Here is a 12,904-nt window from a genome sequence, read left to right as displayed (position 1 = left end):
GTATATAGTGACAGTTAAAGAGTGTCGCTATAACCTAAAAGAGTGCTGCTAATTTACCAACACTTATTTAAGCATTTAGCAACCGCCGAAACTCTATCTCGTTGGCTACGGTGGCGGAGGAGGACGACAGTAAAGGCTCTTCGTCTAGAATTTCAGTGGATTGAGTGAAGAGAGAAGAAAAGATGGTAATTGATTTTTTCTTTTTTTTTTCTTTTCTGTTTGTAATCGAGCCAAATGGACTGGGTGTGGTGGGTTGAATAGAATAATCTTTTATTTTTGGTTGGATTGGGCTTTATATTTAGGCATTAGTAAATGTGTTTTTAAGTTTTAGCATAAATGGGACACTTACTCAAAAGTGTCCCAAACATGTGTCCCTATAACCTAATTTTGTTATAGTGATATTATCAATAGTATTCCAGCCCAACTCCAAAAATAATTATAAAATTTAAATGTATAGACTAAAAAATAGAAAATCTGTCTGACTTTGAAAATCCTACCCTTTACCCCTCTAGAGATTTCAAGTTGATGCATTTAGAGAGCTCAGCCATTGTTAAAAAAATATTTAAAAATTTATAAGGATAATTTGGTTATTTTATTTTTTTCCATCAACTGCGTAACTCTTAAAAATATTCTAAAAAATTTAAGAAAAAAATATAAATTTTTAAAAATCATAACCCTTTAAAGATTTCAAGTTGATGCATGTAACTCTCCCTCTCCCTCCGTCAGAGATCCGTCATTATTAAAAAAATATTTAAAAAAATTATAAGTATGGATAATTTGATTCTTTCGCATGCTTTATTAACAAACGTAACCCTTAAAAATATTCTTCAAACTTTAAGAAAAAAAGTATATAAACTTTTAAAAGTCAGAAAAGAAAAGTGAAAAACGAGTATTTATAGAATATTTTTCTATATTTTAGCCTTTAAATATAAACCTTTTTAATGTCATAAATAAATTATATTGCATATCTAATGAATTAGATTTTGATTTTTGAGGCATATATTATAGCTTTCCTTTTACAAGAGGTGGTGTATGAGATGCATTTATACACACGGTGCACGCGATAATTTTTTAGAGGGGTAGTGGTGGAGATTCGCACGTGCGAGGGAGCTTCGTTGTGATGCGGTGCAGCGCGATGCTCGGGCCTGGCCTTATTTTGGACCGTGAAATTTGTAAATTAATAAATTATTTTACATGCACCTGGTGCACCATTGGTGCACCCCCGTTTCACAGTAAAATACTACCCCTGTGGTTTCGCACTTTCTCGCTTTAGTACTCTGTGGTTTAAAGTGTATCAAGTTAGTGTCCTGTGGTTTTATTTTTATCTTTTCGTCAGCTTTTTCGTTAATATTTCATTAAATTATATACAAAAAAACTCCAGATACCCTGCCTAACTTTATCGGATAATCACTTTAGTACCCTTTAATTTTAACTTTGTCACTAATTTAACAAAAATAATTAGTGAAATCGATAATAAAAAGATAAAAATGAAACCACGGGGCACTAAATTAATATACTTTAAACCACAGGGTACTAAAGTGAGAAAGTGTGAAACCACAAAGATGGTATTTGAAGTTTTTTCAAATATTTATCATATTTTTTACTTTTTCAATCTGTAATTTACAATTCTTAAACGCTTCGAACTTTTATTTTTTATTTCAGTAAAAATACCTACAGTTAAAAAAGATGACAAAGTGAAATTTTTTGAAAGTTTTTACAGTAAAATAAAAATGTAATTATAATATAATATTAATTTTTTTTATAGAAAAAGTATATAAAATAGAGAGACAAACAAGTGGGCTTTGTCCTCTTCCGACGGAGAGATCGATGCTCCATAAAATTTTAAAATTTTGTCTTATGTTTTGATGTCGAAATTTGTTTGCTTGGATTTGGTCCACCACGTGAGTGGTGAACCATCCTATGCTTAGGCTTTAATCACTACTATTCATATATCCTCAAAATCGACATAATCCAAAATAGAATTCCTTATTAAAAAAAAAAAGGGAAAACTTCAAAAACCCCCCCTGTGGTTTCGTGGTTTCTCATTTTGCCTCCCCTGTGGTTTAAAATGTATCAATTTACCCTCCTGTGGTTTCTTTTTTCTCTTTTTCTTATCAATTTCATTATTTTTTTTTCGTAAATCAGTGATAAAGTTAAAATTAAAGGATACTAAAGTGAATATTTGATAAATCTAGATGGGTATCTGAAATTTTTTGCATATAATTTAATAAAATATTAATGAAAAAGCTACCGAAAAGATAAAAATAAAACCACAGGGGGGGCAATTTGATACACTTTAAACCACAGAGGGGCAAACTGAGAAACCACGAAACCACAGGGGGGTTTTCTGAAGTTTTCCCAAAAAAAAATAAAAAAAAAAACTTCAAATACCACCCCTATGGTTTCACACTTTCTCACTTTAGCCTCCCGTAATTTAAAGCGTATCACTTTCGTACACTGTAATTTTATTTTATTTTTTTTATTATTCCCTCCACTAATTATTTTTCGTTAAATCAACGACAAAGTTAAAACTAAAAGTTATTAAAATAAATATTCGATAAACTATAAGTAGAATATCTAAAATTTTTTATATATGATTTAGCGAAAAGTTAACGGATGGGTTGACGAAAAGAAAAAAATAAAACTATAGAATACTAAATTGATATACTTTAAACCAAAGAACACTAAAGTGAAAAATTGCGAAACCACAGGAATGATTAAAAAAAAAAAAAGAAAAAAAAAAAGCTACTTGTGTACACACTAATTCAAACACAAATGAATCTTTTTGCAACAAAAGTAATGCGAAGCAATGTTGAAACAAAAATACCCACAAACATCACAAACAACCATTTTGTATAATATTTAGCAATTTTACCAACAATAACATGCTTATTTTGCTGAGATTTAGGAGTATCAAATCAACCACATATATATTATGCATAATATATAATGCATAAGAGAAACAACATAACTTAAAACCACTACTGATGCAAAAATAGTGAATCAACCATAGCATCTGATGGGGTCATTGCATCCTTTCTCTGCAGATTGCTTGTCTCCTCTTCCGCCGCCCTTCTCGAGGTACTGCTGGTGGTATTCTTCGGCTCGGTAGAACTCCTTGGCTGGGAGAATCTCCGTCATGATCTTCTCTTTGAACTCCTGCTGCTTCGCTTCCATCGACTCGCGAGCGAGCTTGGCTTGCTCCTCAGTGTAGTAGTAGATCCCCGACCGATACTGAGTGCCGACGTCGTTTCCCTGCGATAAAGCAGAATATAGAACCATTCAACCTCCGCGCAGTGAAGAACAAGAACATCAAATGTTCGGAAACTTCATGTTGTGCGCAACTATTTAGGAGCTTTTTTGCTTGCAAATTAAGGGTGCGTTTGGTTGGCCATAAAATGTAATGAAGATTACTTTCCGACTTGAAAAATAGTTTTCTGTGTGTTTGTTTAGCCGTAAATTTTTTGTTTTAGAAAACTATTTTTATAGATTTGAGGAAAATGGAGTGTTTTCGTTTTCCGCCGATTGTTAACGGAAAACGAAAAGTCAAGCTACGTAAAACTTTTTCATTCATTTTTTTGTTGCCCAACCAAACAAATGGGAATTTTTTTCCCTTCAACCAAACAAAAAAGCCATTTTTTTCCCCCCACAAACCAAACTCGACAAAACGTAAAACTCGACAAACCAAACTATTTTTCACAGTTTTACGTTAAAACCAAACACCCCCTAAGCTTTACTCTTTTCAGGTTTGGACTATGAAACAACAAAGTCCTATAGTCTCCACAGAGAATACTATTACTAAGTTCATTAATTGATTCCGAGTCAAAATATAAAAGGATTCTTACCAATTTCATGTACATATATCTGAAAATTTCTCAAGCACAAATTTGGTAAACGTTTTCGCTCTTGTAATCTCCTGAATTTTGGCATTTTTCTACAAGCGCTATGCAAATCAAGCTACATTTCTTTTTCTACAAAAATGAAAATTTTACTACATCTCGAACTATATAAATAACTGTTCCTCTATATCCCTAGATTCTAGTTTTTATATTATAAAACTACATAATTCAAAGATCAGATGGTAAACTTAATAAACTACAACTATTTAGCCCTTCAAAGAAAGTTCTAGTTCCATCCACGAAGTGAAGAATGATTTAATATTACATTAAACACTTCCCGTACTTGCGTACTAGAGAATTTTTTATAAGATTCAGACATGGATTTATAGCGAATAGGAGGAAATTAATTACCTCGAAACCTAGTGGATCCAAAATCAAATATTATATGAAATAGTCATTTGTCTCTAAAAGTTTAAGCTAGACAATATTATTTTAAGGCCTAATTTGGTATATCATTATCGATTTTTTTTATTTTCTTAAACACTAATTCTATACAATAGAAGATGGTGGAGTGTTTACTGCACATGTAAGATATTTATTTGGCAACAAGAGTAGAAAAGTTCATCTGCCGACGCATTCAACAACAAAAAATTTTCATTTAGAAAAATAAGATCGACGCCAAAGCAGAGGACCGACTCAGATACCACGTTGTCACTCAAAACAGGGATACGACAAAAAGGCAACTCAGGCATGACCATTAACAAGTATAATAATATAGGCTAAAATACAGAAAACTTTTTTACAAATATATACTTTTGTACTTCATCCAACCGTCTTTTCAAAATTCTATTTTCCCTCCTTTAAATTTAAAATTGTAGCACTTATTACAGCATCGTTATTATTTCGTCACAATTTGGTGCATAAATTGTGTGGTAACAGTAACCTCCTGAAATATTTATTATATTCTTAGAAATGATGAAAATAGATAAAAATCATTATTTTATTTTTTTTCTTAGATTAGATAACTTTATAAAAGAGATTCAAGAATAAATGGCTATATCAGTAGTTACCCGGCTATTCCATACAACGTATGCACAAAACGATAACAAAATAGTAACGGTGCGAAGTTAAATGCTATAATTTAAATTTCAAGAGGATAAAATAAAGACTTTTTAAAAGATAGGAGGAAAAATGCAAAAGCGGATATTTATAGGATTTTTCTGTATTTTAGCGTATCAAAAAAAAGGTAAAAATGCACATAACTTACCTAAACTATAGATCATTTGATTCGACCGCGCACAACATTTCAAAATTTTAATTGTAGTATTCAATTTTTCCAATTATTTAATTTATGCCATTTGGTGGCTCTTTCGATACAAAATTTAAGCCAACTGCTTATTCCAATCAATTTACAGTTTACTTGAATTGCATAAAATATGCTAATTAAATCTATAAACATAAACTTACAGACGCATTCAAATTTTGAAGCTAAAGCTTCATTAACCGCCTCAAATCAAATAAATTAAAAAGTTTGGTAACAAAATCAAAAATTTTCAATAATTACTAACTCGTTGGGCACGCACCACCGTCGACTCAAAATGCTTAATCACAATTATTATTACTAGGATCTCTTTTATATATATATATATATACACACACACGTATAGAGAGAGAGAGTCCGGCTACTATACTATCGATCGTACCGAGGTACTATCGACCGTTATATTATATTATTCAACTAACCACCCATTCAACCCTAAACCTAAAGAACCACCCATATATTATACTATTCAACTAACCACCCACTCAACCCTAAATCCTAACCGCATTGAAAACGCGATAGTATCAATCGCTTTGTACTCTCAATAGTATAATAGTATAAATATATATATATATATATATATATATATATATCCAATTATAATCTCTTTTCTATCCGATTCGGGACTATTGGGGGGTGTTACGAGAGTACCTGGCGATTGAGGGTGGTGGGGTTGTGGCGAGCCCAGAAGACGCGGAGGAGGGATTGGTAGGGGCAAACCCTAGGGTCGTAGACGACGCGGACGACCTCGGCGTGGCCGGTGTCGCCGCGGCACACGTCGCCATAGGTGGGATTGGGGAGGTGGCCCTGCGAGTACCCCACCTCCGTTCTCACCACCCCCTCCACCCTCTGGAACGCGAGCTCCACCCCCCAGAAGCACCCCGCCGCGAACTGCGCCTCCTCCAACTCCGTCCCCACCTCCCCCTCCGCCATTGATGCCCTAAACTCCTCTCTCTCTCTCTCTCTCTCTCTCTCTCTCTTAGGGTTTCTCTCTCTCACTCTGAGGAAGGGGACGAAGAGTCCGAGCCACTTATATATAAATGGAGAAGATGAGGAAAATTTCACTCAGCCCCCTTTCATATTGCATATTTTTAGTTCGGTCACTATTATTTAGGAAAAACTTCAAATACCCTCCATGTGGTTTCGCACTTTCTCATTTTAGTACTCTGTGGTTTAAAGTGTATCAAATTAGTACCCCGTGGTTTCGCACTTTCTCACTTTAGTACCCTGTGGTTTCAAATGTACCAAGTTAGTACCATGTGGTTTCGCACTTTCTCACTTTAATACCCTATGGTTTAATATCTCGTTAAATTATATACCCCAAAATAAATAATAGAAAAAGAAAATTGAAACCATATGGTACTAACTTGAAACAAAAATAAAATCATAGGGTACTAACTTGATACACTTGAAACCATAAGGTACTAAAATGTGAAAGTGCGAAACCATAGGATACTAACTTAATACACTTTAAATCACAGGGTAATAAAATGAGAAAGTGCGAAACCACAATAGGGGTATTTGAAGTTTCCCCTTATTTAAGAGAAGGTAAAAAATGCATAGCACTACCCTCAACTTTTTAAAATTTTAAGTTTGGTACTCAATCTTCTAATTTATAGGATATAAGCTATTTATTTAGCCCTTAATTTTAGGATTGTAATCCTATACCAGCTAGAATTTAAAATATTTTTTAGATATTAGTAAATAAAAACTTAAATGACAATTATTATTTAATATTAATTTCTTTCTTTGTGTTGACTTCTAGAAGGTGGGAAATGAAGATCTTGAATTGGTCTCTCCTTTTGAAAATTCACATCTACTTGTGTTAAAAATAATAATAATAATAGTAATAATACAATGATGTTATTTAATTTATAACTTAATATTCATTATTATAAGTTTATGCTATTAATTGACAGAATCTGATTAGATTCATTTTTATACTTTATTTGGAATGGTATTGCTTACGGATCTATTAAATTTGGTCACTAATTAATATGTATCTTTTCAAAATTTGATCTACTAATGTACTTATCATGTGTCTTTTATTACTAATTGATTTTTTTATTTCGAACGGAATTTTTTTGTGAATTTGTTCTATTTTTGGGATTGAAAAGTGCAAGAAACTTTTTTTTAAAAAAAAAAAAAATTTCTATGAAGCTCACACCACTTATCAGAAATCACATGTTAATTATACCAATATATATCCTAGTGAATATGTTTTTCAACCAATTTATTCTTTTAGAATATTTTGATTAATCTAATCAAAGTGATATGATTTTGTGTGATTCTCTTCTTAGGTGCTACCAAAACACCCCAATTCCAACTTTGACATTTTCAAAAATCAACACCTCAAGATAAGCATTTTCACAAGATTATTTATTTATTTATTTATTTTTAACTCCACTGAGGCTAGGTTTTGATAGGCATTAGGTGATTATTAGAGGAATAGTCAAATGATGAGTGGGTTCATTGCATTTGACCATTTGCTTTGTATTGGTACCATCAACTTAAAGCTATTTTAATAGCAACCTTCCTTTTATATATATATATATATATATATATATATATAGAGAGAGAGAGAGAGAGAGAGAGAGAGAGAGAGAGAGAGTTTGGCTGAGATACTATCGACAGCACGAAGCGCTTGGTGTTATCGAGTTTTACCCGTTAGATTGTACTATTCAACCAATAACTCACTCAACTCTAGAGGGCCTACATCATTGTAACAGTATATTTTTTCATCTATATGCCAAAAACCTAATAGCACCAAGTATTTAGGCTATCGATAGTATTCCAACCTAGTTATATATATATATATATATATATATGGATAAATTTCAAATACCACCCTTATGGTTTCGCACTTTTTTATTTTAGTACCATGTGATTTAAAGTGTATCAATTTAATACCCTGTGGTTTCATTTACACTTTAAACTATATGGTACTAGAGTGAGAAAGCGCGAAACTACAGGAGTGGTATTTGAATTTTACCCTATAGAAAATATCTTAGTTGGATTAGTGGTTGAGAATGAAAGATTGTGAATATAAAAAAAAAAAGAAAAAAAAAAGAAAAAAAAGATGATGAAGACATTGACCTGACCCAAAGCTAAATATAAAAATAAAAAATAAAAAAATTAGGCGCTAACTTCTGAAGGGTTGATAACAAGTTGCCATCCAAATGTATAGTTTGTCCATTGGGCAATAATAATGATAAAGAGCATTACATTGATAAATTTTGGGAAAATATTCAACTGGGATATTATAAGAATCATAGAAAACAAGAGCAACAATGACAGAGACCTTGACATTGATATAAAGTTTGGGGAAACATAGGAATCATAAGCTAAAGTTTGGGAAAATAATGAAACAGCATATTACAGCAAAATTTGTTCACAAAAATGTGGTGTCCCTTTCTGAGCTAGATTCAAGACTCTAACATCACACAATTGGTAGCAAAATCTTATGACACATATTTTTCGGAATGATTAATAATACAAACAGAATCAGAGATTGTTTCGACTTCTGGTGGCCCTGCTGAACATGTCTTTTATGTTCTTCGAGTCGGTTTCTAGCTTCATCTTTTTGGGTTGTTTTCCTTTGCTTGACATGCTGTTGCTCTTCCCCAACTTGCCCTGCGAGAAGTATTTTGAACCGACCGCATTCATCGACAGATAAATAAGGAATTGATAAATAGAACTAGTAATTACGGCCTGTTTGGCAAGACTGGAGCTTTTTTACAAAAATCCTTTCAACAGCCATCCACATGCAGCAGGTGCAGACTATTGAAAATGCGTCAGAAGCTCATTTCAGCTTTCTGCCAAAGCAGAAGTACCTATTTTTTTTTTCTGCCTAGTTGTTGCTTTTCGGAGTGGATAAGTTTTCCATAAGCTATGCCAAATAGGCACCAAAAATATTAGCGACTGAAGAGTTCTCAAGGAATACCTCTACGGGCCGAGCAGATGCAGTATTATCTAGAAAAACTGGAGAAGCATCAAATTTTAATGCATTGTTCTTAGATTCTTGCATATCCAAGCTGAAAAACATAACTAGTTAAACATATAAAAGCAAATGATCTAAGGGCAGCTTTGACGAGAACAAATTTTTCATGGGCACAAACAAATCTTACTGCAAGTGCTGGCAAAGGGGCGTCAACCAAGGATCATCGTTCAAGTACTCACCCAACAATGAGATAATGTCCTTCACTGCGAACATAGACCATGTTTATTAAGTAGCTTAATTGGGAAATAATTATGAAGAGAAAGCTCCCACGCAATGCGGCAAACATCATCCTAATGAGGCAAAACCATTTGTGACATAGATGCTCATGTTCTTGGCAATGAAGTTTTGAACACACTCGGGACATGTTTCATTCCAGTGCCGTACTTGTAGAAAGGAATATCAGAATCTTGTTATTAATTTGTAGTTCAGACGGAAAAAGAATTCTTCATCACCGTAACAGAGTAAATACTACCATACACACTATGAAAAAATAATGCCCCAGCTGTGTGTTTCATGTCTAAAATAATCCGACAGGATTTGCATGAGCGATTTGATTACATACATGTGTCTCGTTCTTCTCGAGCTGCAAAATTCTTTCCTAATTTTGGAATTGTTTCTTTCAACTGTTGTACCTGCAAAAAGAAAACATACACTATAAAAGACAATTAACTGCTGAAGTTTTTAATGGAAGAAAATAGAAGCAAATGCGCAACAAAATTTTATTAGGTAAAATAGGTAAACGGGAGGTGGGTTATTGTGTAATGCAGAGATGGAGAAAGATATTATAATTATTTTCCATGAGACATAATCCTTATATAAAATTAGAACTTTTATACATCTTAAGCATAACCATATAAAAGAGGAATTAGAGATTGTTTGACCACAGCATGCAGTAAAGTAATCCGCTACAGGTTGATGTACCCATCATCCAACAAGGGAGTAATCACAAGGCGCACCTTACAGCATAACCAAGCTATGACTTTGGAATCATCCAGCCTATAGAACTTCGAAGATCCAATTTCTGCAAATAAATATGAAACTCATTATAAGAGAAAACTTTCTTTTTCCCACTCGAAACTTGTGCTATTCAGTGTATGGTGACAATGCTTTTAACTTCCAAAGGAAAAAAAACACAAATAAGTAAATATAATTGATCATGGATAGTAGATTATTTTTCAATTTACTTCGATACTTTTTCTTCACAAAATTTATTTTGCCATGCAACAATTGATCCAAGTAGGTAGCGAAACAACTACCTTTCACTTCACAAACCATTTGCATATGATCTCCCGCAATGGACATGAGATGCTGATATCCTGGGTAGCCATCAACATATAAAATTTCATCTAATTGCCTAAACACACCATTATTAGCCTTCTGCATTAAGAAGAGAAGAGAGTTAGAGAAACAATAATTAAAAGGAAAAGACAATTATAACAATTAAGAAAGTAACTATCAAACTACAGCTAACAAACTGTACATCATTCCTTTAGCAAGGATGAATGGTGAAAAGCATTTCAATTATTCCATCGAAGCTCTTACTCTACAAACGAAAAACATACCATAAACGGGATAGAAGAATAAATCTCACAAGATAACATGCCAAACCCGATAATAATAGGAAAAGAAGGCTTAGTTGTTGTACTTGTAATTGTCGCTTAAAAATAACTAAATTAAATCTTAAGTGTACTAAGACCAATAAGCAAGAAGATGCATCGAAGATTATACAAACATACCGACATTCGGGCAGCCTCAAAAATTGGTAAGAGAATGAAAACGGGATCAACAGGTGTACAAATATACAAGCTGCCATCTGTCGTAAGAAAGAATGAAAATAAGCTGGTAGCGACCGTAAGAAATAATTTTCTTTTCTTCAAAGAATCTAATCTAAAGTACATATGGAAGGGTATTCAATATATTAATATCTCTAAGATTCTCAAATTGAATAGTATTTTCAGCTACCATTTTAGTTCTGAAAGGTTACACTTTTCCCATGATATAGACACTACATTGTATGCTAACTATTAAGTATATAACAGCGGAGATAAGCACGTCTCCAATTATACTAGGAATGGTTATTTACAGCTCGGTAATTTTGCTATCAAAAGTGTGTGTTCTACAGCCCTATTATAATATGCTTAATAACATGCAACATTTGCTTTGCTAGTAGTTTTTCACTAATAAGAGTACAGGTAGCATAAAGCTACTTTACTAAACCAGTATCTATCAATTTTCTTGCTGATGTTACTTGTAATGGTAATATCCCTCTCTCGACAAACCATTTCTAAGCAGTATACAGATGATGGCGGAACCATTCTAAAGAAGTGCAGAAAAAAAAAATGAAATTACCAAGTTAAAGCATACCTTCACAAACGTAGTCTCCGAGGAACCAAGAGCCGTAGGACTGCTTGAACCAATTGACTTCTCGAAGATTTCCATCCATGAACACATAGTTAGTTGGTTCTCCTGCTCGATATAGTAATGGAATTACAATTGCTTAGCATCAACTGACAGTTGTATACTTTCCATAGCAAATGAATTGAGATTGCAGAAATCATTTTAACAAGAAACGTCAAAGTAATAAAATTTCATATGAACCAAAAAGCCTCATCAATGCATCACTTTTCTACCTACATTGAATCACTTATAACAAATGCATCTTCAGGTCTATTGAAGCTCCTGCGAATCCTTATAGAACGCATGGTATTAAATTTTTCTCAAACCTGATTTTGGATGTTTCAAGGATAATATCAATCCTTCTGAATTCAAAGTGCAAGACACTGCAGTAGAAAAACAAAAAAAGGGTAAAAACATCAATTTGCGGATTATTTGGACAGTTATATCTGAAAATAAACACATGAGAAAAAGCGAAAAATCAAAACGACTAGAAAATAAATAACTGTCCTTCTCTTTTCCCCAATCAAACAGAAGAGAATCAACTCTTTTTATTTTACCTTTTTTTTCTTTCCAACTACATTTAAACAAGAAAAGAACTCGTCTTTTTACTCTCTTCTTTTCTCTTCCTAATAATCGTCTCATAAAATGCTTCTTTGGTACTGCTAATCAAGAGAAGCGCTATACTAAAATCCCTCAAACAGATTCTATTTGCAGCAAAAGCAAAAGCAGCAAATTAGAGGTTGTGATCTTTGGACTCAAAAGATTCCATTTTTAATCTTCCTGCAGCAGCAGAATCTGGAGATTTTTGATGTTTGCCAAGTGCTATACTAAAGATGACTGCAGCTGAAAGCGGAAGCAAAAGCAGCGCCAAATATCAAATGATCCTACACTTTTTTTTTTAATTTTCATAAAAAATTGTGATAAATCACCATCATCAGGAATCAACGGGGAACAAAGCGGCATTCAACAAGGGATGAATCAACCAATCAAAAAAAAAAAAAAAGAAGTAAAAAAGCAGTGGCAAAGAGTAACATCGAAGAGGATTAGGGTTTAAAGGGGTTACGAGGGGCGATTAGGTGACGGGGCTCCTCCATTCCCTCGCACCACCACGCCATTGCTGAGCTCTACTCTTCCTAGGGTTTGGGAATGGATGAGGAGGCCTTAGAGAGAGAGAGAGAGAGAGAGAGAGAGAGAGGGCGAAGGGGAAAGGGCGCGAGGGTTTGAGAAGCGAAAAATGTAATAATATTGTGGAGGTAAAAATGTGTGGAGACTCCCTCAACTTTAGAGTAATTAAAAATTGATCCTCAACTCTATGCTGCTTTTTGAAGTAAGTCAAATAGATTGACC

General features: G+C 33.4%; 2 protein-coding genes across 2 annotated transcripts; both read right to left on the bottom strand.

Annotated features, from left to right (window-relative positions):
* Positions 2,825-8,356, bottom strand: LOC109726023 (peptide methionine sulfoxide reductase A2-1-like). Its single transcript, XM_020255455.1, has 3 exons — positions 8,333-8,356; positions 5,812-6,189; positions 2,825-3,255 (listed from the first exon to the last, which is right to left on the bottom strand). The coding sequence occupies exons 1-3, from the start codon at positions 8,354-8,356 to the stop codon at positions 3,004-3,006; spliced, it is 654 nt and encodes a 217-aa protein (XP_020111044.1). The 3' UTR covers positions 2,825-3,003.
* On the bottom strand, positions 8,430-12,789 carry LOC109725689 (ribonuclease H2 subunit B). Its single transcript, XM_020254975.1, has 10 exons — positions 12,621-12,789; positions 11,884-11,940; positions 11,525-11,626; positions 10,897-10,973; positions 10,417-10,537; positions 10,117-10,181; positions 9,723-9,792; positions 9,288-9,363; positions 9,104-9,194; positions 8,430-8,793 (listed from the first exon to the last, which is right to left on the bottom strand). The coding sequence occupies exons 1-10, from the start codon at positions 12,670-12,672 to the stop codon at positions 8,665-8,667; spliced, it is 840 nt and encodes a 279-aa protein (XP_020110564.1). The 5' UTR covers positions 12,673-12,789; the 3' UTR covers positions 8,430-8,664.

The sequence above is a fragment of the Ananas comosus genome, linkage group 20, assembly GCF_001540865.1.
Source record: "Ananas comosus cultivar F153 linkage group 20, ASM154086v1, whole genome shotgun sequence".
Classification (NCBI taxonomy): domain Eukaryota; kingdom Viridiplantae; phylum Streptophyta; class Magnoliopsida; order Poales; family Bromeliaceae; genus Ananas; species Ananas comosus.
The sequence above is the reverse complement of the archived record's forward strand: the minus strand, read 5'-3'. Positions and strand labels throughout refer to the sequence as shown.